Source organism: Phyllostomus hastatus, unplaced genomic scaffold (assembly GCF_019186645.2).
Source record: "Phyllostomus hastatus isolate PE091 unplaced genomic scaffold, TTU_PhHast_1.1 phas_scaffold_182, whole genome shotgun sequence".
NCBI lineage: Eukaryota > Metazoa > Chordata > Mammalia > Chiroptera > Phyllostomidae > Phyllostomus > Phyllostomus hastatus.
Window position 1 is genome coordinate 16,487,489 of NW_025334013.1, and position 25,291 is coordinate 16,512,779.

The 25,291-nt window shown below is 44.1% G+C and overlaps 1 protein-coding gene across 6 annotated transcripts; it reads left to right on the forward strand.

The window, feature by feature from the left end:
* Positions 1-287: 287 nt before the first annotated feature.
* Positions 288-24,520, forward strand: DHDDS (dehydrodolichyl diphosphate synthase subunit). 6 transcript variants are annotated; one of them, XM_045859642.1, is made up of 9 exons: positions 288-422; positions 901-997; positions 2,842-2,958; positions 5,210-5,352; positions 7,677-7,793; positions 8,566-8,667; positions 16,737-16,851; positions 19,204-19,311; positions 22,386-24,520. In XM_045859642.1, the coding sequence occupies exons 2-9, from the start codon at positions 935-937 to the stop codon at positions 22,623-22,625; spliced, it is 1,005 nt and encodes a 334-aa protein (XP_045715598.1). In that variant the 5' UTR covers positions 288-422; positions 901-934; the 3' UTR covers positions 22,626-24,520. The 6 variants fall into 6 exon arrangements, with proteins under 6 accessions (XP_045715598.1, XP_045715604.1, XP_045715599.1 ...); XM_045859648.1 differs by having other exon boundaries at positions 22,389-24,520; XM_045859643.1 differs by having other exon boundaries at positions 292-422; positions 821-997.
* The last annotated feature ends 771 nt before the right edge of the window (positions 24,521-25,291 follow it).

Here is a 25,291-nt window from a genome sequence, read left to right on the forward strand (position 1 = left end):
ACGCCACCAGCAGCTGAAACGCCCTTCCGTTTTTGACGTTATCCCTGAATTCCTGCCCTGCAGCATAGCCCGCTTGAGGCTTTCCAATCCTCGGGTTTAATGACCTCCACTCCCCTAGGGGGCCTCGGCCCCGCCTTCCCCACCACTTGCCTTCCAGCCAGGCGCCCACCCCTCGGTCACGTGAGCGCACTTCCCTCCCGGATTCCGGGAGCACGAATTGCGGTCAAGCACCCTCTTGCGCCTCTTCAGAGTCTTCCACCTTGGGTCAGGGCCACGCCCATTAAGGGCCCGGGAGGAGCGTGTCCCGGCGCCGAAGAATGACGTAATCTCCCAGCGCCACGTCATGAGAAAGTGTCCGTCCGGAGCAGCAGTTGCAAGGAGGCGGCAGCTTTTCTGTTCAATCGGTCATCGAGAGGAGAGAGGTGACAGGATGGGGAGACAACCATGGGAATGACAGAGGGGACAATGGGACAGACAAGTGAGGAGATAAATAATTGGGAGACCACTGAGGTCGGAGGTAACGGAGGTGACAACTGAAGGACTCAGTAACTGGGAGCTCAGAGAGTGGGAAATGGCCTGGGGGGGAGATGGAGAAGGAAGGATCGGGGTGTAGGCAGTATGAGATGGCTGGAAGCAGACTTAGAGGTTCAGAAAAAGCCAGTGCAGATACGGAAGAAAAGGGGATAAGAGCAAGGTCCACCGAGCCAGGGAAAGGCCTCAGCCCCAAAGGTCCCATTGGCTTATATATAAACTCTGGGTGGTGGGAGATTGGAGGTTTAGACTAGTGTCTTTGATTTCTAATGCTGGCTATTCTCCACAGCCGAGGTGAATCCCCTACAAGTCAGCTGTAGCTGTTTGCAAGCCCTGGTGACTTCTGATTCTCTTTATTGTTTATCCAAGATCGCTCAGCTTATCTTCCGCTTGGGCAAGAACTATGTCATGGATCAAGGAAGGACAGTTGTCGCTGTGGGAGCGGTTCTGTGCCAACATCATAAAGGTGAGCTCACAGCACCAGTTGACCTTGTCAGTTGGGTAATCTTGTATCAAAACCTGTTATTCAAATAGAGTAATCCACCATGGTGAGTGGAATTTAGCAGTGCAAGGTAACTTCCATGTCTTATATTCCTGCAAGGCTATTGTCCCAACTCTCACATTTTCAGGAAGCCAGGACCTCCTAATATCATTGAGCAGCATAAGACTGTTAGGTCTTCCTTATGGAGAACTGAAATTTATTTCCCTGAAACGTTGATGTATTATTCCTAGTGCTGTCCTCTGGAGTTAAATTAATTAATTGATCTCTCTTCAGTGTGGTAGAGCATAATGGCTGAGTTTGGGCTTTGGGGACAAACATGAACAGAAGTCCTGTTCTCTCATTTATTAACCATGTGACTTTGCATAGCTTTTTGAGGATTGAAAGAAACATACATAGAAAGCATTTAGCTTAGTGTCTAGGAGTTGTGTTTTTTTCTTTCCCAAACTATAAGAGAAAGTTTATTTAGGAAGTCACAGAGATAGAAGAAGTGAGTGGTAGAAAAAATGGGCTCAGGAAACAAGTTACAGAGGCAAAAGCGCTCTTGGAGCTTCGGAGAGAGGAGAATAAAGGTAACACTCCTGGGGGGATGACGAGGGGGACGGGAAAGCGATGGGGGAATTAAGAGCTTCTCTAGCAGTTCTTAATTACTACTATTACTGGGGTTGTCTTTAGCCATTTGAAGACTACAGTCACTCTATTTTCTGTACTCTCCCTTGCTTTCCCAAATCTCCCCTCAGCTTTTTCTCTAAGATTCACAACAGTGTTCTATCTTCTGCATGTGATAGGTTTGAGATTGAAGCCAGTGAACTTGGGTTTGTTTTTCAGCCACAGTCTGTCAAGTGGTGGGTAGCAGTGCCTTTATGAGTCAGTAAGCCTTATACCCTCTCACACACTAACACACAAATGCCAAGGTTACTTGTGCAGGCCAAGATATGGGAATATCTCCTCAGGCAACTGCTGCAGTCATGTGTTGTGAAGAACAAGCTACATGACTTCTTTGGAATTTTTTTTTAAAGGCTGCACATGGAAACAAAAGTAGGAAATGATGGACAGGTGCGGGGGAAGCAGTCTGTGAAGAGCCCCTCCAGTGAGAAAAGTAGGCCATGGAGTGAAGTTTTGCTGTGGTTGACAACAAAAGGCTGCTTTAGGCCAGATGACAAGTTTTGTTTGGCCCCCATAATGTCTTTTGTTTGCTTTGAATGGCTTCTGGCATTTACATTTTTATAAAAAAAATCCTGATATATGGCATCTCTTGTAAAATAACAAGATCCAGCAAGGGTAGACCCCACTTCTGTGTGTCAGCAATCGGATATTGCTGAGGAGTGGATGCCTCTCGGATGTGGAGGATGCTCTCTCCATCCCCCACACCGTCAGTTTCCTTCCTGGGCCTTCCAGCTGGACACTAATGAAACCAAAGTGCTGGTTAATGACATATGGTTAAAAATGGTCTCTGATCGCACCCAGGCCTTGGTTCAGACCCCCACTTTGCCTCTTAGCTGTGTGACTTGTGCTAGTCACTTTCCCTCTCAGCCTCAGTTTTTTCACCTATAAAATAATAGAAGATAATACTATATACTTTATAGATTCGTATGATACTAAGGTGAGGTATAAAAAAACTAGAAGAGTGCTTGGCATGAATAAGGGCTTAATACTTAGTACTCAGTTATAAAACTAAAAGCACAAAATACCCAATTCCCTTCCTTGGGGCTTTTATCATCTAGCTGAAGCCTATCAGCTTGGGGTGTAATGTCTCCCTTTATCTTTGGAGAGTATGTGATGTGTTCATCTTTTGTCTTCTTACTTCACAGGCAGGCCCAATACCCAAACACATTGCATTTATAATGGATGGGAACCGTCGCTATGCTAAGAAGTGCCAGGTGGAGCGGCAGGAGGGCCACTCGCAGGGCTTCAACAAGCTGGCTGAGGTGGGTGTGGGTGGCAGAACCCAAGGTGAACTGTCCATGGAAAATTGGATGGTAGCTAGAAAGCCTGAGTTTGCTATGGTTTGAGAGTTTTTTATAGCTGTTTTTTTTTTAATTTATCCTCATCGAAGGATATGCTTATTGATTTTTAAAAAGTGAGGAAAAGAGAAAGAGAAATATCAGTGTGAGAGAGAAATATTGATGGGTTGCCTCCTGTACACACCCCAACTGGGGATTGAATCTGCAACCTACATATGTGCCCTTGCCTGAGAATCAAACTTGCAAACTTTTGGTGTACGGGACAGTGCTCCAACCAACTGAGCCACCTGGCCGGGGCTATTGCTGTTCACTTAATTGCTTGCTTGCTAGCTATAGGTCTTAAAAATTAAATCATCTAGTGATTCATTACAAAATATTAGAAATAAAAACAAAATTTCCTCTTACCACCTTTAACCAGTCAACAGTTAAATTTTTTCTGTGCCCCATCCCAACCTTGTAACATGTTCTAACATGACTTAATGTTTATAAAATTACATCTGTAGCTTCAATTACCTTATTTTTACTTGACATTTTGTCAAGTATTTTTCTAGATTGATATATAGCCTGTCTGACTATATGTTTTAATGACTAGAACATTTTATCATCATAAAGATTTGATATAATTTGTTTAGTTGCTCCACTGTTATTAGACATTATAGAGTCTAAGAAGTGACATTTCTGGAGCAAAGGGATTTCTTACTGTTTCGCCTGAGTCTGAGGGTTTGTCAGGACACAAGTCTTTCAGTGCTTAAACTGGGAAAAGTGCCATACAGATGGAGACATCACTCTAAGCAAAGGTCATAAACATTTTATGAGGGTTTTTTTGCTTTTTTTGTTTTAGAGTTTAAAGTGAAAGAGTTTATTAAGGAAGCAGTGAGACAGAGAGTGGGCTCCTCCACAGACGGAGCAGCCCAACATTTTATGGTTTTTCATGTATATTGCAGACTGGAAAACATTAAGTCTAACAGTAGGAATGGAATACCTAGGGCAATCCTTGTAAAACTATTTATTTATTTATTATTTAAAATTTTTTATTTATTTTGTGGGGAGAGAGACAAACATTGATTTGTTGTTCTACTTAATGCGTTTATTGGTTGATCCTTGCAAGTGTCCTGACTGGAGATTGAACCCACAACCTTGGTGTACCAGGACGAACACCCTAATCAACGGGGCTACCCGGCCAGGGCTGAATCTAACTTTAAGAAGAATAGAACTGTGTGGCCTGTGGGTTTCTGGCATGAGAGCATGGCCTGATGCTAGAGTGGGGATATTTTTTACCTTGAGCAAGTGGTTGTTGGGTTCTCTTTAATACTATGTGGAGGTCTTTGGATTTGTTGACCCCAGCTCTTTTGTGACTAACATAGAGGCAGTTTTGCCTGGTGCTGAGGAACTTAAGCCCTGGAGTCACTCAGAACTCACTGAAACCCCTGCTGTGCCACTTCCTGGATCTGTGACCTGCAGTCAGTTACTTAGCTTCCCTTTGTCTTACCCTGGTTTCTTCATCTGTAAAAGAGAGATCGCAATAATCTCTGTCTCCGGAGATTATGTGAGATTTAAACAAGATGGCCCAATGAAAAGCATGTGGCACAGGACCTGGCATAAAGAAAGTGCTCAAAAAATTGAAAGTGTGGCCTTGGCTGCTGTGGCTCAGTGAAATGAGCACCAGCCTGCGAACCAAAGGATCACCAGCTTGATCCCCAGTTGGGGCACATGCTTGGGTTGCAGGCTCAAATGCTGCACAGCTGTACAATTATTGATTTCATTCTTATAACCCATCAACCTCTCAGTCTACCAGAATAATAAAGTTATGCCATGAGTGATAATGCCTTGTGTTTATATATTGTTCTTTAGCCACTTTGTGAGGGATGGATTATGATCTCTTTTTATCGATAAAGAGACAGGCCTAGAGATGTTAAATGATTTGCCTTTGGTCATATAAAGGGTGCATGATGGAGTCAAGGACCAGAACCTGGTTTTGTACTCTCTCGGTGAAGAGCTCTTTCTGGTAGATCACAGTGGCATCAGCATAGTAGTATTCCTTAAGTTCTCATTTTTCAGTTTCTCAAGTGGTGGTTCTGTACATATTTGGTTCATTATTCTGACAGAAGCACTGGTGTTATCCTAGCTTTACCAGCATTGAGTCAGGGCCGAGGCATCTCTTATTTCCCTTCCCAGTCTCCGTTGTACCCAAGCCTCTTGTTTTTTCCCTTCTCAGACTCTGCACTGGTGCTTGAACCTGGGCATCCGAGAGGTGACGGTGTACGCGTTCAGCATTGAGAACTTCAAACGCTCTAAGAGTGAAGTAGATGGGCTAATGGATTTGGCCCGGCAGAAATTCAGCCGGTTGCTGGAAGAACAGTAAGATGCTGTCAGAGGGGAGACTGTGTTCTTTCAGCACTTGGAGCCTTACCCTAACCCTCAACTCTCTTACTTGAGGCTTATTTAAGGAATTTTGTATCCTTTTAATGTTAGTCAGATCTCTACAGTGGCAAATATGACAAGCTAGCTTTGTTGTTGCTGTTGTTGTTTCCAAAGGGGGCATTTATTTGAGAATATAGAGGTATTTCACAGAAGTCAAGGATAAGCACAAAAAAACCTCAAGCAAAACTGAAACCAGGATGGAGATCCATTAGAGCCTCTTGTTCTACTTCCTTCTCTCTGCGGGCCTGCTTTCCCTGCCTCATGAGAACAGCCCAGAATGAACTAAATCTGTGCACTAGCCACTTAGATCAGATTTACACACCAGGACCAATAAACTGCGGCCAGGAGAGTCGAGTGAGAGAAACACTGAAAAAGTCATTTTCTGCTGTGCAGTCACCCCTAAAAAGTTGCCATATTCTTCTGCATGTTCTTTTGGAAGGGATGGGATGATGTACAAGAGGCCTTTACGGAGAAGAGTCAGTACCACTGTTAGCTGTCGTTAAGTTTGGGCTTAACTTAGGGAGTAGAGCCAGAAGGGGACACAGAAGAAATGATGGAATTTGTTCATCTTAAAGTATGGAACCCTGTCCAGCCAGACTGCCCAAAAGTCTTCCTTACAATAATTCTCTGCCCAGCTCCTCCCCATACCAGGACGGTGAGAGAACAGAAAACCTAGAGCTGCAGTGGAACTAGGCCAAGAACACTTGTGTCTTTTCTGTGCCTGTGTGCGTCAGTGTGGTGGAGAGGGTAGCCAGGCTCCCCTGTCTATCTTAGGATGGCGAGGCTCTGGACCACAGACAGTGCTCCCAGTGTTTGGGTCGGCAGAGTCCCTGTGGCTCAGAGTTCACACTCATGGGTCTGGGGATGGAGACCAGGGGGCATATTCCATGTGTGCAAATTCTTCTGTACTTCACACCAATCTTACCTTTGTAAAGTACTTAAGTAGTTTGTGCCAGGGTCTGAACCTAACATGTATGCTCATTTAATATTCACATTATCCTGTGAAAAAGATATTATCATCCCAATTGCAGAGAAGAGAAAAGTCAAACAAACAAACAAACAAAAATTGAAAAGTTTAGTTGTGTATCCGGAGACACACAGCTGTTGTACCAGACAGGCAGAGCCAAGACAGACAGGATCTTTCTGACTCCATCTCTGAGCTGTTATCTGCTCGCCTGCACTCTGAGAGTCAGGAGGCCGTCTAACAGTTCCTGACAGACCAAAATGCTTGGCAGTAGAGGTGCTACTGGGATTGCTGTAATCAGTAGGTAGTAAGAAAAGACAGCCTTAGGTTATGAAGCCCTAGACAGAGCAGAAGAAATAAAGAAACCGTAGTGGTGGTTTTCCAACAATGTGCTGTAGAACCCCAGAGTTCTAGGAGTCGGGGTGCAAAGAACCCAGAGGAAGTGGGGTATAGGGTGCTGGTTTGCGTTTATCTATTTTATATATTGGGCTTCTGTTTATGATGATTTGAAGAAAGAGTACTTAGTCTAAAAGAAGGTTGGAAAACCACTGGCCTAGTTCACTTTCATCAGTTGGGAAGCTAAACCCTAGTGAAAAGAAAAAGGCTCACCCATGGTCACACAGCAAGCTAGTGGCAGAGCTAGATTGGGAACCCAGGGCTCCAGGCTCCTCACTAGGACTTTTGAAGCCATTTCTACTTTATAGACCTTGCTCAAGTCATTCACCTAATGCCTGAGAATAAGCACAATTGCATGCTTTTTCTCATTCAACACAAACCAGTGCAGTGAGTGTGGCAGGGTGGTTACCCTAGTCTACAGTGTGAGGGAAACTTGGGCTCAGGGAGGCTGTGGTTATGCAAAGTCAGCTAGTAAGTGGTGGCATTAGGACCTGAATATAGGTATTCTTATTCACATGCTCACAGTGGGAAAAACACAGCACAGAATATGTAAAATGCAACTTGCCGACAAGAGCACATGAGGTGGTGTCATGTGTAGTAATGAGTTTGGATTTTGAGCTCAGATTTGGATTTCAGTCTTGACATAGCACTTAATGTCTGTTTGATCTTGGAAAATCCCAGCCTGACTAGCTTATCTGAGCCTCAGTTTCCCACTGTAGAATGGGGAATGTGGTGAACTCCTTTCAGAATTGTTGAGGGGTACAGTGAAATAATGCAGGTAGAACAGTGCCTGACACAGGAATGCACTCAAACACTGATAACTGAATATCATCTGAGCACCCTGCTCTCTCCAGCTCAGCAGGTGCTGTGTCCCAACCCTTTCTCCTTTTTCCCCAACCAGGGAGAAACTGCAGAAGCATGGGGTATGTATCCGGGTCCTGGGTGATCTGCATTTGTTGCCCTTGGATCTCCAAGAGCTGATTGCACAAGCTGTGCAGGCCACCAAGAACTACAACCAGTAAGTTTTCAGATTTCCCCTCGGGGACCTGTGTCAGCCTTTGATTCCCTGCTAGCTTTAGGGAGACATTCTTGCTCTGTATTTGGTACAGAGGCAATGAGGGGGTGGTTTTGGATGCTTAGAGACTTCCTCCTCCATCTTCAGGGCAGACCAGAGATGGTTCTGCAGTGCCATGTTATATGTGTGTATACCCAACACGTACAGTTTCTCATCTTCCTTCTTCATTTCATGTACCTCACCACCCCCCATCAAGGGATGGGGTGGGAATGCAACAGGCCTTACCCCTGCCTCTGAAGACAGTTCCTTCAAGAAACTCTTTTTCTGTCCCATTTCTTTAACCACGGTTCAGATGAACGTGGGATGCAGTGCAGGTGCAGAGAACGGAGTTCAATAATCCAAACTTCATTTTGTGTGGCTTTGGAATACTGTGTATGTTTGGCAATGGATTCATTTTGCATCAGATTTCCTCTCTGTTCTCCTTTGTTTGTGCTAAAATCACAATGGATTCCTTTCCTCTGAAAGCTGGTTGGTAGTAGAAGGGGAGAGGGTTGGAAGGGTAATAAGGGTCGTTTAGTACTTATTACAAAACTAGTAACATGGTTATTCCAAGAAAACTTGGGAAATGCAAAAAATTCAAAATCTGACTTTTCAGGGTGTCTGTGGTTAACATTTGTTGTGTGTTTTCTTCCAGGGAAGGGGTGCTCTGGAATCAGTGGTTCCAATCCTTAGTCCCTGTCCTTCTTTGGTAAATTCTTTTGTTCTTCCTTCTCAGGTGTTTCCTGAATGTCTGTTTTGCGTATACGTCCCGTCACGAGATCAGCAATGCTGTGAGAGAGATGGCCTGGGGAGTGGAGCAGGGCCTGCTGGATCCCAGGTATCCCTGGTTGTTTAGCATGGTAACTGATAGGGAAAACAGACATGCACCGAACCATGAAATCTCTAAGCCATGTTCTTGGGTCAGAAGTCAAATCAGGCATGCATGTGGAAAATTTGGGACAGGGAATCCCCCACATTTAAGAGCTTCGGATTGGCTTATTATAACCTTCTTTAGAATTTCTCTGTGTTCACTGCACATGAAGCAGCCCCAGAAAAATGATGTAACAGGTAGCAACTCTGTAGTTTTCAATAAAAAATGATACCCTTCTGGCCCAAGAATGTTTTTCAGGCCCTGACTTGTGTGACTCAGTGGGTTGGACATCCTACCACAAACCGAAAGGTCACCATTTTGATTCCTAGTCAGGGCACATGCCTGGGTTATAGGCCAGGTCCCTGGTTGGGTGCATGTGAGAGGCACCCAGTCGATGTTTCTCTCCCTCTGTTTTTCCCTCCCTTTCTCTCTAAAAATAAATAAAATCTTTTTTTTTCTTTTTAGAGAGGGAAGGGAGGGGGAGAGACAGACAGACAGACAGACATGAATGTGCGGTTGCTGGGGCCGTGGCCTGCAACCCTGGCATGTGCCCTGGCTGGGAATCGAACCTGAGATGCTTTGGTTCGCAGCCCACGCTCAATCCACTGAGCTACGCCAGCCAGGGCTAATATTCTTTTTTTTAAATGCCCTCTTTTGTGCCTTGGCTGGCGTAGCTCAGTGGATTGAGCATGGGCTGCGAACCAAAGCATCGCAGGTTCGATTGCCAGCCAGGGCACATGCCAGGGTTGCAGGCCACGCCCCCAGCAACCACACATTCATGTTTCTCTCTCTCTCTCCCTCTCTCTCTCCCCCTCTCCCTCTCTTCCCTCTCTAAAAATAAATAAATAAATCTTTAAAAAATATTTTTTCAGAAATGCAGTTTGTTTGGGGTATAGTCCTTTAGGTCTCCTATGCCACAGTTTTATGTAAGATTCTGTTATTTTTCAAAATGAAAATTGTTTATCATTAGCAACATAATGGAATCCTAATTATTGGAGCTAGAAGAGATTTTAGAAGCCTTCTGTCTACTTAGTTCCTGTCATATTATTATTGTTGTAACCTTTGGTAATAATACTGGTAAACTAATGAAAGCAATAATAAAGTAATAGTAGTAAAAATAACCCAGGCAATCTGTTATGTTTTGTATTTTATTAAGTCATTAATCTTATGTGTGAGAGTCTTTTCTCCATTTCATAGATGAGAACATTGAGCTCAGCGTTGAAATTCCTTTCTCAAGGTCATTCTGCTAGTAAGTGCCAGAGCTGGAACTCGTATCTAAAGCTGTCTGATTCCAGAGTTCTTGTCCTTTACCTCTGTTATATAGGATCTTAGGAGCCAGGGATTTTTGTGATTCTCTTCTCAGGTATAATTTGATTTACCTGGGAGATGAAATTAAAAATCAAGAAGTTGCTTGGTGAGAATGGAATTAGATAAGGAAAGGAGACAATTTTAAGGCTATTTTATGAATCCCTCTGTTTTCCAACAGCTAGGTGATCTTTCCATGTCACATAGTTTATTCATTCAGTCAATTATTTATTCATTCAACAAATATCTTTTAAGTGCCAGCTAAAGGCCAGGCACATTGCCCTACACAGAGGATAGAGTGGTAAGAATAAAAATATATATTTCCTGCCCTTGTGGAGTTCTGGTAAGGGAAACAGGTATTAATCAAGATTATACAAGTTAGCATAATATTATAATGGTGATAAATTCTATAAAGGCATTTGTAATAAAAGAAATAGATCTGGTAGGGAGGGTACCCCCAAGGAGATGATGAGTGATCTAAGGAGGAAGAATAAGCAGTAACTGGGGAAAGAGGCAGTAGTGTGAGCAGCTTACTGGTTGCAGAAAGACTGTTGGGAGGCTCTTATGATCACTCACGTACAAAATACCGGAAGGGAGCTTGGATTGTGGTGGTGGTGGTGGAATAGATCGAATAGACTAACTACCTCGAGAGCTACAAGGGAAAAGGATGTGTTAAGGGGTTTTGACTTACAAAATGGTGGCTGATGGTGCCCTTCACTGTGGATCCTTTAGAAAGGATCCAGTTTGAGGATCCTTAAGGTGAGGGGTTTGATGTGGGATATGCTATGGGTATTGGACATAGATGTCAGGTCAACAGTCAAGAGGAGACCATCTGTGTAGGTGGTACTGAAGCAAAGAGAGGGTATGAGGAAGCCAAGGAGAGGCTACAGAGAGATGAAGAGACGGCCTAGGATGGGATTTTGAGAAACTTTTTTTTTAAGGTTTTATTTATTTTCAGAGACGGGGGAAGAGAAGGAGAAAGAGGGGGAGAAAAACATCAGTGTGCAAGAGAAACATCAATTGGTTGCCTCTTGGACTGGCCCTCAACCCTGGCCTGTGCCCTGACTGGAAATTGAGCCAATGACCTTTTGGTTCACAGGCCTGCACTCAATCCAATGAGCCACACCAGCCAGGGCTTGAGAAACTCTAAAGTTGCACTGTCTGGGTCGAGGAGAATGAGCCTCAAGGAAAAAAGAATGAACAACCAGAAAGGTATGAGGAAAATGAGGCAATCAGTATTACAGAAACCAAGAAAACAGGAAATTTGCTGTTGTGGGTCAGGAGGGGCCTGGGCACTGGTGGGAACAACACTGTCAAATGCTGTAAGGAGGAAAATTTGGATGTGGATTGAAATTAGCTATCGGGAGGAAAAACTGAGATACTGAGTTAGTGGGCAGGGTGGGGACCAGGCAGGAAGATGAAATAATGTAAGTAGATGAAGGCTGTGTAAGAAGAAACAAGTTATTGGTAACTTTTCTAATTCATGGCTTCGGGGTAATTTCATAATTGTTCATTACAATATTGTGCTTTATAATGGATGGTTCATACAGTCTTTTGGTATGAATGAAATAATACAGCTGGTCCTTGAACAATGTGGGAGTTAGGGGCATCTACCGCCCACATAGTTGAAAATCCATACATAACTACAGTCGGCACTGCAGCCTTGGGTTCCTAACCATGGGTTGAAAATACAGTTGACCCTTGCACAACATGGGCTTGACCGTGCAGGTCTACTTATATGTGGAATCCATCAACTGTATATTAAAAATAATAAGGGATATATAAAAAATAGTAAGGGACAAATGTTTATGCTAGAAGGAAGGCTATTTAGCAAGCAGATGTAATGTGCATTCATGCCTAGGACTAGAACTCTGATCTTGACTCCTACCTAGTTCAGCATACTTTATACTCATACCATATCCCAGTAACCACTGACTTATCTTTTTAAAAAATATATAACAAAAAGTTTATTTAGAATGTAGTCGAAGTGAGCCAGCTGGGCTGTGTAGGCTCCTAGGAAACAAGTTACAGAGGCAAAAAAGGGCCCTTGGAACTTAGGAGAGAGGAGGGCAAAGGTAATGCGCCTGGGGCGGGGGGAGAAGAGGGGGAGGGTAAAGCCTGGGAGAGCTCCGAGAGGAGAGCACAGACCTTTATCTTTCTGCGCCATGTCCAGCTCGTTTTCCCGGATCCATTTTCTCTGCCCTGCACGGCTTAGTAACTTGCCTCTGCGGGGTTAGTCATACAGACAGGGTTGGGCTGGGCTGGGTCACCAGCAGGAGGAGGCTGATGTCTCCACCCACAAGCTCTGGAAACTTGGTGTTCTGCTCAGACTGGGCTAATCAGGCCCTGAGGCTGTGCTCTTCACATTATTCAAATTTAGACAAATCTGCATTTATAACCGTCAATTTAAAAGAGTCAATGATTTGATTACAATTAGGCTCTACTCTTCCAATAGCTGTAATTTTTGTATTCTCTCATTACCACCGTCCAAATCCTCTCTTTCCTTTCTTCCAGATATATTTTCTTGAGTCTGGAATTATAGGAAAGGGATTAGGTTTAGTAATGATATATAGGATAGTTAATAAACTCTTTTTCACTGAGTTATCTTGAGCAGGACACTTGACCCCCCTGTAGACCTCTGTCTTCCTCTTAAAATAAGAGTGTTAATAATACTAATAATTGTTAACATTTACTGAGCATTGCTCTTTGCCAGACATCTGCCAAGTACTCCACATGTTATTTCAGTCACTCCTTAGAGGCTATGAATTAGACTGCTTCTATCCCCCTTTTAAAGATGAGAATATTGAGACACAGGGAAGTTAAATAACTTATTCAAGTTCACATAGTTGGCAAAGGTTGGGGCCAGGATTTCAACCTGGCTCCAGAAGCTTGCTCTCGTACTCACTATGGTATACTGAGTGCCATAGAGGGTGGTTGAAATGAACAGAAACAGTATAAAAATCAAAGTTATTAATATTTATTGGATCTTATGAGGCAGGCACTAGGCTAAGTGTTTATCACATGTGTTCTCATTTAATTTTCATATAAGGTAGTGACTATTATCTGCTCCATTTTATGAGATCTGTTAACTAATGCTTTAATAAGGTTATTTGACCTACCCAAAGTAACAATGTATGCTAGTAACAACATGGAACAGCCTGGAATCCACCTCAGGTCTGTTTGCCTCCAAAGCCTGCTTTTCACCATCTTCTTTATAAATTAAATGCTAGAGAAATGTACCGGGTTGTTATAACAGGGCACATTTCCATGTATCCTTTGTATCTTCTAGAAAGGGTCTACCTTTCCGGAACATACTGGGAATCCACTAACACATTCTTATTCTTCCTTTTTCCCAGTGCTAGGCCATTCACTGTCTTGTTAATATTCACTGCTACCAGGCCTCCCTTCCAGAGGCTATTGCCATATTTCCATTACAGGTTTTAAACTGATTTTATTTTAGATTGGGCATTTCCTGAAACACATAATTTATTAGGAAAGAGCCATTATCTTGATTATTACATGTGCTCATATTCTTCCAGAAGATGTTCTACTTTAAAAAATTGTGATAACACCTGGCTGGTGTGGCTCAGTGGATTGAGTGCATACCTGTGAACCAAAGGGCCGAGCTGGTTCAGTTCCCACTTGGGGCACATGCCTGGGTTGCGGGCCAGGTCCCCAGTGGGGGGGCGCATGAGAGGCAACTACACATTGATGTTTCTCTCCCTTTTCCTTCCCTTCCTTCCCCTCTCTCTAAAAATAAATAAAATCTTTTAAAAATTGTGATAACATACATATAACATACATTTTACTATTTTAACAATGGTTTTTAAATTCTTTTAAATTGATTTTTAGCAAGGAAGGAAGAAAGAGAGAGATGGAAACATCAGTTTGTTGTTCCACTTATTTATACATTCATTGGCTGATTCTTATATGTGCCCTGACCAGGGATAAAACCCACAACCTTGATCCATTGGGATGACACGCTAACCAGCTAAGCTACCCAGCCAGGGCATAGTTTAACAGTTTTTAAGCATACAGTTAAGTGGCATAAAGTATATTCAGTGTTGTATAATCATCACAACTATTTCCAGCACAATTTCATTATCCCAAACAGAAATACTCTTGACAAAATCAGTGATAACCATAATTGGGAGTTCAGCCAGAGGCATCTTTTTCCATACAAGTCCAATTATGACAAATATAGCAGAAGAAATCACATTGTGAACAGTTTATAACCTGAACCATACTTGTCGACTTAATGTTGTAATATGAATGCTCTTCCATGTCCTATGTATTTTTTTTAAGATTTTAAATTTATTTTTAGAGAGAAGGGAAGGAAGGGAGAAAGAGAGGGAGAGAAACATCGATGTGAAAGAAACATCTCTAGGTTGCCTCTCACCCCAACCACAGACCAAACCCACAACCTAGGCATGTGCCCTGACTGGGAATTGAACCAGTGACCTTTTGCTTTGTGGGATGACAACCAATCGACTGAGCCACACTGGTCAGGGCTCCATGTGTCCTATATTTTTAATTTGTTCATATTATTTTTAATAGCTGCAGAATATATCTTGCTTTAATTTACTTAAGCATTCAGCTGTTTGTTGGTTGTGTAGGTTGTTTCCAACTTTTCATTATTATAAATATTGCTAAAATTAAATCTATGGACTTAACTCTTGTCTACCTTTTGGATTGTTTCCTCAAGATCTGGGTCCGGATGTGTTCATTTCACCTTATTCTTGCCAAGATTTTTTAAAATATAAGCTATTCTAATTTTATAGGTGAAACTGGTCTTTTACTTTTATTTAATAGACATTATTTCTTAACAGTCTTCATGCAGACAGCAAAGGCTGTTTAGTGGTGGATTTTTGTTGGCCAAAGCGCAGATGTCCTGTTTTCGTTTTGTCAGCTTTATCTTCCCCCACTTCGAGTTACCATTGTTTCGATAAGGATTCTGCTTACTGCCTGGCACATTTGAAACTCTAGGAGGTAAAGTGGGTATCCAGAGTCACACAGCAAAGTGGTGGGACTGGAAGTAATGTTTATTCTTTCTTTATAGAGCACTTTATAGTTCCCAAGGTTACTCAAATCTGTAACTTATTCAGTTTGACCCTCACAATAACCTATAAGTAAATAGGATAAATGTGTCCATTTCAAAGACAAGAGAGCTGAGAAATGATGTTGATTTTACAGAGTCTCACATTTTTTTAAAGATTTTATTTATTTATTTTTAGAAAGAGGGGAAAGGAGGGGGGAAAAAGAGGGAGAGAAACATCAATATGTGAGAGACATATCAATTGGTTGCCTTTTGCACGCTCTCAACTGGGGACCAGGCCCGTAACCCAGGCATGTGCCCTGACTGGGAATTGAACCGGTGACTCTTTGGTTTGCAGGCCAGTAGCCAATCCACTGAGCCACACCAGCCAGGACAGTCTCACATTTCTTAATTAGAGAATTAAGACCATGTTGCCAAGACAGACTGTCAGATTATCAGGGAAATCTGAACCAGAGCCCTTCTGATTGCCCGGTCATAAGTGAATATTGTTTCCCTTGCGATGGTACAGAAAATAAAGCTCCCTGTGTGGTTTGCACAAAAAAAAATGACTGAGAGATGGAGTAACTTAACCAAAGGCACACAGCTAGTAAGTATATAGAATCTTGTTTTGAACACTCAGCCTAGATCTCTCTGCTATATTCCCAGAGCAGTGTTTCTACCAAGAAATTTTATCTTCTAGAGATGCAAATTTTGCCTTCACAAGATGCAAGTCTTGGAGATTTCAAATTCTACCTCTAGGTACTTGGAAGGGAAGGTAAACAGTGTTCTTGGAACCAATAGACACCAGGCTTGCAAATATTCTCTTTTCAGGGACACAAAATTTTACTTAAGATAAATAATGCCAGTCCCCATTCTCCTTTATTCCATTTTCCTTGTAAGTGTCTGTCTGGGAAAGTAGCTCTAATTAAACACAGGAGGCCTAGTTATTTTGCTGTTTTGTTTTGTTTTTCAAATCCTAAGTAATGTGGATTTTTTTGCAGTGTTTCAAGGTTCATATGGCTTAAATTTAAGGTTTTAAAACATTTTCTTCATAATAAATTCAAGTAACAACAAAGGTACATAAAGTAAAGAGACATATCTTTCCTTCCTTACTTATCCAACCTTCCAAAGGTAATTGCTGTTGATAGTATGGTATGTGCCTTTATAGACTTTGTTCTTTGTTTATGTATACATATATTCACATGTGTATTTGAGTGTGTATTTTCCACACTGTAATTTTTCTGAAACTTACTTTTCTCATTTAATGTTAGATTTGTACATCTTTCCAATCAATGCATTTAGATTTCTATTAAAAACAGTTGCAGAGTATTTCATCAAATTGTAGGGTGATAAGGTATATGGATTGTAAAAAATGATGTTTTACATGAAGGACAATACAGTCTAGTAGGTCTGTCTGGTTTTAGGCCTGTGGCTATTTAGACTTTTGGCCAACTAGTCATCTCTGAGCCTCAGTTTCCTTGTCTGTAAAATGAGGACAGAAATACCTTGTGTAGTAGAGAGGATTAAAAACATTAATTACTTTATCAGGCATTGTTTGATAAAACAATGGCCTTCTGTGTACCAGGTAGTATTTACTCATATATTTGATGGTATTCTATAATCTGGGAAGCCTTATGTAAGGAATAATCTAAAAAGAGATGTGTGCTTATCTTTGTCTCTTCCCCACTCACCTTAGTGATGTGTCCGAGTCTCTGCTCGATAAGTGCCTCTACACCTACCACTCTCCTAACCCGGACATCTTGATACGGACTTCTGGGGAGGTGAGGCTCAGCGACTTCCTGCTCTGGCAAGTAAGTAGTTTTGAACCACTGTTCTGTTTTGTGTCAGCTGAAAACTGCTATCGCACCCACAGAGGGGCTCATCCTCACTCCCAGTTACGCTGGCACCAGAGAACCTTGTGGGGGAAGGGACCAAAAATCTAGAGAAGTGTCTCTAGGCTGTGCCTGGTAACATTTGCTGTCCCTGTCTCATTTCTCCCTGGCTATGTGAACCTGTCTGGTTCTTGCTCTCTAAAGTTCCTAGAGGAAAAAAAAGATCAAGGATATCCGTCTGTGATGAAAACATCCCCTGTGCCCTTGTTCAAGGAACTGGACTTCTGACTTTTGTTCCTGAGTATACTCTGCTCTGGTGACCTGCCAGGTACCCCAGCCCCTCTTGGCTAGAACCTTGCTTCTCAGTTGCTAGTCCCTGTCCTTCAGAATAAAGGGTTGCATCGATGTAAGCACAGTCCACAAGGGATATAAACGCAATGCAAACTCTTTCTTAGTGGCCATTGTCTCTCAGCTCAGTTCCCGCAGTGTAGTGGTCCCCCCAAAAGCTTGTAGTCAAGTAAGTTTGTCTTTACTTGAAAATCCCTATCACCTGTTAACTTGGCCCTTGGGTACACACGACAGGGGCAAGCCTTTGTTCAAGGAGAGGTTGGAGGGAAAGATTCAGCTTGGAAGCAATTCACATGATAAAGTTCTAGAGATTTTAATGGACCATAGTCTTAAAAGTGAACTAACAAGATTTAGCTAGTGAAGATACTTTCAGTATTTGGCTATATTAAAAGAAGTATAATGTGCATCTGACGGTTCTGCTGGTCATATCATGTCTGGAAGGTTTATTTCTGGGCACTGAGTGTTAAGAAACTACTACGTGGTAAACTAGAGGACTTAACAGAAGAGGCCAACCTGGATGGCAAGAAATCTGGAACTCACGTCTTATAAGTAAAGGATAGTGGTCTGGAAAAGGGAAGCACAGTGACTGTTTTTTCCCCCTGGAAAAATATATTGAGTTCCTCCTTTGTCCTGGGAAAATTGCAATGACTGAGTCAGAAATAATCCATACTATCTTCAAATGTATAGCTTGTTTGCAAAGTCAAAGTGAACAAGTCATTACAACCTTGGAAACAGATAACAGGCGGCTCTAATCTAGCCTTCATTTGAAAGATTGTCATTTTGAGGATGAAACAAACTTAATCCAGAGAAAAGACCTGAGAGCATGGTAGAAGTTCCAGGGAAGGTGACATTGCTTTAGCATGACAAGCTATCCAGCAATAAGAGTTATCCTCCTTGAGGCACTGAATTCCTCCCTTGCCCCTAAAGGTATCCAGCAGTGGCTGTCAAGAATGTTCCAAAGGGAATCTCACATTATTGGCTATTATTATTATTATTATTTATATCAAAACCACATTTATTAAAGCTGGGGACAGTGAAACAAAGGAAGGGTTTAGGGTAGAAGAAGCAACAGGGGAGAGCCCAGGCAGTGCTCTGCTTTGGCTCCCTAGAAAAGTTACAGGAAAGCAGTGAGCCACAGTAGGGTTGCTGTCAGCTCACTGGGAAGTCAAAGAAGAGGAGGCCTTGGAAACAGTTCAGGGGTGAGCCCCAGACGAGCTGCCACTGCCCGTTGCTCCCCTGGCTGCAGGTCTCATGGGGACCCTAAGAGTTTAGGAGGGAAAACTAGAGATGCACACTTGAGAGAGAAGAAGGACGTGGGTATGCTTTAAAGAGAGCCCACAAGTGGTTATTATTAAAGTCCACCCAGCTCTGTGCTCTGACTGCTTTATGTATATTAACTTGTTCAATTTTCATAGTACTTTAAAAACTAGGTATTTTTATTTCCCAGTTTTACAGTTGAGGAAACTGAGGCCCAAAGAGATTAAGTAGCTTGTCTCAAGTCAAATAGATGGTGAATAGGGGAATTCAAAGCCAAGCAGTCTAGCCCCAGAGTCCATGCTCTTAACCACTGTTGGACATTCTGCTACTTAAAAATAACAATGGCAGCTACCATTTGTTCATTGCTGACTTTTATCAGACAGTGTGTCTCCCAGATGACCTCTAAGGGCCAAGAGCCAATAACATAATCCAGATGTTATTACATAGCCCTAAATCTGGCTCTTAGAAAAATAGTGGAAATGTTGGTCTAGTCTTGTTTTAGTTTTGCCTTGCTGCAGGCAGGTGATCTCACTCCCTCAGAAGACCCCGCCCCATATAGTCAGTGAATCAGGGCTGGTGGCAGCAGCTACAGCTCAGGATGCCTGTGTGATCTCATCTGTGGGCTTCTGGGTCCTGTTCAGCCTGCTCCTTCTTTGGAACCCTGCCCAGGGATGTTTCCAGCAACATGTTACTAAACTAAACTCTCTTCCTCCTGCCCTTTCCCAGACCTCCCACTCCTGCCTGGTGTTCCAGCCCATTCTGTGGCCAGAATACATGTTTTGGAACCTCTGTGAAGCCATCCTGCAGTTCCAGATGAACTATAGCGTGCTTCAGGTTAGTTCCAAGTGAACCATAACATTCATCAGGTGTGGTTCTAGATGAACCATAACATTCATCAGGTGTGGCTCTAGATGAACCATAGCATGCTTCAGGGCTGGCCTCACTGGATGGGATGGAAGAAAAGGTGAGCATTGATTAACCACCTACTATACATATACCAGACACTTGCTAATAAGCATGTTAATACTAATAGTAGCTATTACTGACTGTATATTTACCATGTGTCAGGCACTGTGAATATTTTATATGCACTGTCTCATTTAATGTTCCCAAGAACCCAATGAGGTAGGTATTATTAGACCCACTTGTGCAAATGAAAAAAAGGACACAACTAGTAAGAGAAAGAACTGGGATTCAAGTTACAAGTCTCTAATCTTTTTACCATGGAAATTCAGGAAAGGATTCTCAGAGAGATTGACCGTTATTCTCTGAAGGTATCAACATTGAGCACCAGATCTTAAAGTTTCATTAGGAGGCAGAGTCACCTGCATCTGATTAGGATTCATAGTAATGATAGTATGTGTGTGTGTGTGTGACGGTGGCAGCATATACTGAGGGTCTGCTAAAGAACTTCAGTGTTTTCATGTAAGTTTTCTTGCTTAACCCTTCTCAAGAAGCCACCTTAGTGGAGACACCAAGGGAACTTCAACCCACTGTGTGACCGAGGCCAGGTCTCTTCCTGCCTCCTGCCTCAAGTGTCCTTGTCTAAAGTGAGAAAGCTAGAGTAGATGGTGTTTAGGATTCTCCCCTCACTCCATCATCCTAACAGTGAGTTGCCAATTCCTGGCAAATAGAGGCCAGGCTCTGCCTTGGCTGTAGCCTTCTTGCCTGGTACTTCTGGAAGAAGCCTTAGCTTCACGGAGTGACTTTAACTAGCTCTGTATTTCCCCCCTGTGTGGCCCCCACCCTTTCTGTCTGGCCAGAATATAGCCTATTTAGCCATACCCACAAATGGTGCTGATAGAAGAATAGCAAACCCAGTGAGGTGGATAGTGTTATCCCCATTTTGCAAATTAAGAATTAGGCTTGGACTGAAGCACTTGAGATCCTGCTGCTGGTATACGTCATCAATTTGGCTAAAATAAAGTCTTATTTTAAAAAAGAAAAAAGAATTAGGATTAGAGAGGTGAGAGTTCTTTGGACAGGAACTTCTAGACCCCTTGTGCTGCAGGAGGAATCACACTGGCCTGATCAAGCTCTTCAGTCAATTTCATGTATCTTTGCCCATTATTCCCACTACCTGATATTCCCCCTGTTTCCATACACTCCACCTTTATGCAATTTCTCCCCATTGGTGAAAGCGCAGCTCAAATGTTGCCTGTCCATGAGGTTTCACTGCTCCTTGACCCTCATAGCCATATTTTTCTCTCCTCTAGGCTGCATGGCTATTTCTCTTGCCTCCATGATGACCCTTATCACATTCTACCTTATATAATGGGACTCTGTATAGAGATCTGTGTCCTAATCAGCCTTTAAACATGAGAGTTGCTTAGACTATATCCTGAACATCTATCTCTATATCCCCCAGTAAGGTCCTGTACATAGGACTCGGGGTTCCTCCTGACCAAGGCAACTTCTTAAGCCCATTTAAGTCTTCATAGCTCCATGTATGAGCTCATTATCATAACAAAAGAGTACCCTTGAATGCCTAGAGGGGGGATATTCCAGAATTTTCATTTATTCAGTGAGTCTTTATTGCTGAGAGACCTTAGCAAATCAATTTCTTATTCTCAGCCTCCATGTCTATCTCCTACAGGAAGTACCTTCCCAGCTCTGTTGCAAGGGTCAAGTGCTTGTGCACTTGGAAGGTTTTCCTTCAAGGATAAACAGAGTCATCCAGGCATTTACAGGCTGAGTAGGACAGAGACACATACACAAATGCTGTAATATAAGGTGCAGTTATTTGGTAAGGGTCATCAGGGTATAGGATGCCAAGTCGACAGCAAAGCAGTCTCTCACACATGGAGTGGGTTTGGCAGGAGGAGCTCTGGTGCAGTGGCTCTGCCGCCAGTTAGAGTGGCAGGGGCAAGGTGCATCATTGAGGAAGAGCAGGGCCTTGGTTCTGCTCCAAAGGGATTTCCTCTCCCCACAAGCATCCTCCCTACCCTCCTGGGATCACATGGTCAGTCAGTTGAGTATACAGGGCACCCCAAGTGCCAGAGGAGAAGCCATAGTCTCTGCCCTGTAGGAGTTGATGATTTGTTTGGAGACACATACAGGGTATAAGAAGTGCTGCCAGGGAGTATGATCACCTACCTGGCATCAGAGCTAGTTCCAGGAGCTCTGGTGGGGTTCAGTGGAGCCTTCAAGGTCTTATTTTCCAACTGAAAAAGTGGATTTAGGACTAGGGACATTAATACTAGCCTACTAGGCAGAAAGTAGTAAAGTGGCTTGAGTGCTGAACCTGCTTCTTACAGTTTTCACAGAGGGGTCATTTGCTGGAAGAGTTAGGCTGGTCCCCATAAGGCAGGCAAGACTGGAGCCCAACTCTGAAAAACAGCTTAAAGAGTTGAGAGGATGGCACCCTTAAGGTGACCTGGAAAACCAAAAGAAATGACGCCACAGATGTGCACCAGGCAGGAAATAGAACCTTCCTTGCAGCACAAAATAGACAGTAGTAACTTATAAAATTGCTGTCTGTTTGAGAGTCTGCTAATATGCTAAAGAGGGTTTTACATATACAGTATTATCTCTAATCCTTAAAACCACTCTTCAAAGTAGGCACAACCCCCACTTTACAGATGAAGAAATGAGGTTAGGAGAGGATTTATCCAAAGCCATAAAGCTAGTTGGAGGAACCAGAAGTCAAATTCATATTTGCTGGTTCCCTTCTAAGTGCAAACCTGAGAATTTCAAGAAAGACAGATGCTTCCAGACAAGACAAACCAAGATAGACTCAAAACTTCCACTGCCTTCCCTTTACAACCTAGGCACCAAACCTTTCCAAATCTGGTACAAACACCCTACTGTTCCACTTAACCTGGCCTGCCCGGTACCCTGTCCCCTACCTCCTCCATCCCAGTTCCAACCACACCCAGTGATCATCCCCAATCCCCACTTTTCTTTAGCAGAAGGCCCGAGACATGTATGCAGAGGAGCGGAAGAGACAGCAGCTGGAGAGGGACCAGGCTGCAGTGACAGAGCAGCTGCTACGAGAGGGGCTCCAGGCCAGTGGGGACGCCCAGCTCCGACGGACACGCTTGCACAAACTCTCAGCCAGACGGGAAGAGAGAGTCCAAGGCTTCCTGCAGGCCTTGGAACTTAAGCGGGCTGACTGGTTGGCACGTCTGGGCACTGCATCAGCCTGAGTGAGGCTGGCTTCCTACTACTTTGCCCTGCCCTCTACCTCCAGGGCCCCACTTCCCTTTCTTTTCTTGAAGGGTACCTCTCTCCTGATGATGAATTGTGTTCCCTTTGCTTGTGCGGGGAGTCCCAGAGGCCAGTTTATGCTGTCCATAGATACCTTTGGTTTGCCTGGGACAGTGGCCCCTTTGGGAAGGTTGAGGTTGAAAGTCTCCCACAAGTACACTAAATGCAGCTCTGGTCACCAATAGGTTTGGAGAGCAGGGAGCCCCAGCTCTTCTGCTGTCTCTCCTTTCCTCTTTGCCATCTCTACCTGTGCTTCCAGATGCACTTTTTTTTTCACCAGCACATCCTTCAGTACAATTGTGGGGAAGAAGTCTCCCCAAAACCCTCACCGTTTACCCATCCATCTTAGCCTTCCATGTGACTTTCACAAAAGATTTGGCTCCACCCCCGATCTGCTGGTAAATAACTAATAGGCAGCCAGCATCATTTGGGCAAGGAAGGAGAGGGAGAGACAGAAAATTTGCCCATCTGCTGATCCTCCCCCCTTCTGCTCTCCACCTGGGATTTGCTATTGAATCTGTGCCCCCTCCCACCATGCAGTGCTGATTGCTCACTGAAAGGCTCAGCGCCCCCAGCGGTGCAGAAGCCAGGCGGGTGATTACAATCCAATTACATATTGTCGACTCAGCCCACACAAGCTTTCATCCTCCTCTTGCAGGGCATGGGGCCAGGCTCCACTCCCCAGTGAGACAGACCCCTCTATGGCTCCAGGGTAACAGGAGGGCCTATAGGCTCTGGTGAATCTAGTCCAGCACATGCCTCTTTCCCTGAAACACATCAGGACCAAGAACACAGAAAGAAGCACTTTCTAACTGACTGCCTCCTGCCCTCACCATCTCATACTCTGCCTCCCATCTCCTCAGTCTTTGAGGCTTCTCCCAGCTTTTTGACCTGGTCCCTTAAGTAGACCCTGAGATAATTTATTCCCAACACGTCAGAGTGTCAGCTTGTGAGGGCCAGGGCTGCCCAGCAGAAAGAAGAGGGTCCAGTCAAGGGCTGTGTCCTTTCCCTTACCTCTCCCTGCCAGGCCTCACTGCAGAGCTGCTGAGAGGATTAGTGCCTTGGAGAGCTATCTGTCTGAGCAACTCTGCTTCAGGTGTCCCAGAGCAGCAAACACCAGCCAGTAATACCAACCAATGGCTACTCTAGTTTTTCCATTTTACTTTCTGAAAACTGTTTCCCCAGCACTTCCCTCTAAGGGAGGGGTGGGGTCTTGCGATCAGACCCGAGCATGCTCTAGTCTCCTCCCCACCTTCCTGCCTAGCTAGTTACCTGGCACAAGAAAATCAGGCTTAAATGCCAGACACTGCGATTGAGCAGCAGATCAATGCACCCTTTGGCAAGTCCCCCACACACACCTGGCACAGAGTTCCCGGAGAGCAGGTGCTGTACATTTTCCAGCTTTACAATGGAATTGTTGACAGCCTTAATTAGGAAGGCATGAATTATGAGACTATAATGCAGAGCCCTACAATTAAGAAGGCAGTGAGGGGCCGGAGGCAGCAAACGGAATCTGCTCTGTGAGTATGACCGAGCCTTGTCTCCGTTCTGGGTTTCCCTTGATATGATTGGGGTAGAGCAGAGGAGTTATTAAGGGGGCCGGTATCTCTCTTTGGCCTGAGGTCCTGTATTCTCGGGAAGGTGCGCTGGGTGGGCTGGGGAGGGGCTGCCCCAGGCGCACTGTGGAGGTGAAAAGGAGAAGAGGCTGAGGGGCCTCTGCTGCCCAGGAGCAGGGGCTACAAATAGTTGATTTGAACTCAGTGTGGTTGTTTTCTACCGGTATAATTTGTACCAACCAGCTCCAACCCTTGCCTCAATAAACTAGATGGACCTATTTAAGTGTCCTCCCACCTGTGAGCCAAGCCCCGACTTGAGGATATTTATCGTGTTCTCCTGGGTGTCAAATAGAAACTTAAGAACTCTTAGATATAAAACTTGTTTACTAACAGTGCGGCAGAAGAACACCTTGTTTTGCTGCTGCAATTGTTTACCTCCTTCAGATGCACCTGGCTATCTCCAGGATCCCTAGCTCTGGGGCGTGTGGGGTGGGGAGAGCCAATGGAAGAGCCCTTTTGCCATCACAACACCTGTTTCTCTACTTGTTTCCTAATTCCTGGACGCTTTCCTCCACCTTCCTTTTCCTCGCGCATGTAAAAGGAAGCCAGCCTGCCAGTGTGGAAGGAGAGATTTCGCCAGCTGCGTTTGCAGCGCCCAGGCTTGGTGGCCGAGTTGGGTTGGGGGCAGCTGAGCTTGCTGTCTCTGAAGCGGGTGGAGTGTAGGGGGAGGGGAGTGCTGGTAGGCCTGCCGGCCGATCTCCATCATTCAATGGCAAGGTCCTGAAGTCCGGGAATATAGGGACCTCAGGACGCTACCCGAGACTTTGGCGGGGGGCTTGTTATTTGGGGAGGCGGCTGAGCAACGGGTGCTGAAAGGACAGCTCCTACCTGCCCCATTGCACCCGAAAGTAACCTCTGCGCTTCAAGTCTCCCCCTCGAACTCCCACTCCACCTCGAGTGGACCGCCTTCCAGGTGAGGTGCAAGAGAAGCTTCCTCGGAGTGGCAGCTTGGAACGATGCACGTCCGGCTGCGCCAAGCTGGCTTCCCC

Bases quoted from the DNA above. Each gene is read 5' to 3' on its own strand.
- DHDDS (XM_045859642.1), top strand. From the start codon at position 935: ATGTCATGGATCAAGGAAGGACAGTTGTCGCTGTGGGAGCGGTTCTGT. The intron at 2,959-5,209 runs GTGGGTGTGGGT...TTCCCTTCTCAG, and splicing joins GCTTCAACAAGCTGGCTGAG to ACTCTGCACTGGTGCTTGAA. The intron at 7,794-8,565 runs GTAAGTTTTCAG...CTTCCTTCTCAG, and splicing joins GCCACCAAGAACTACAACCA to GTGTTTCCTGAATGTCTGTT.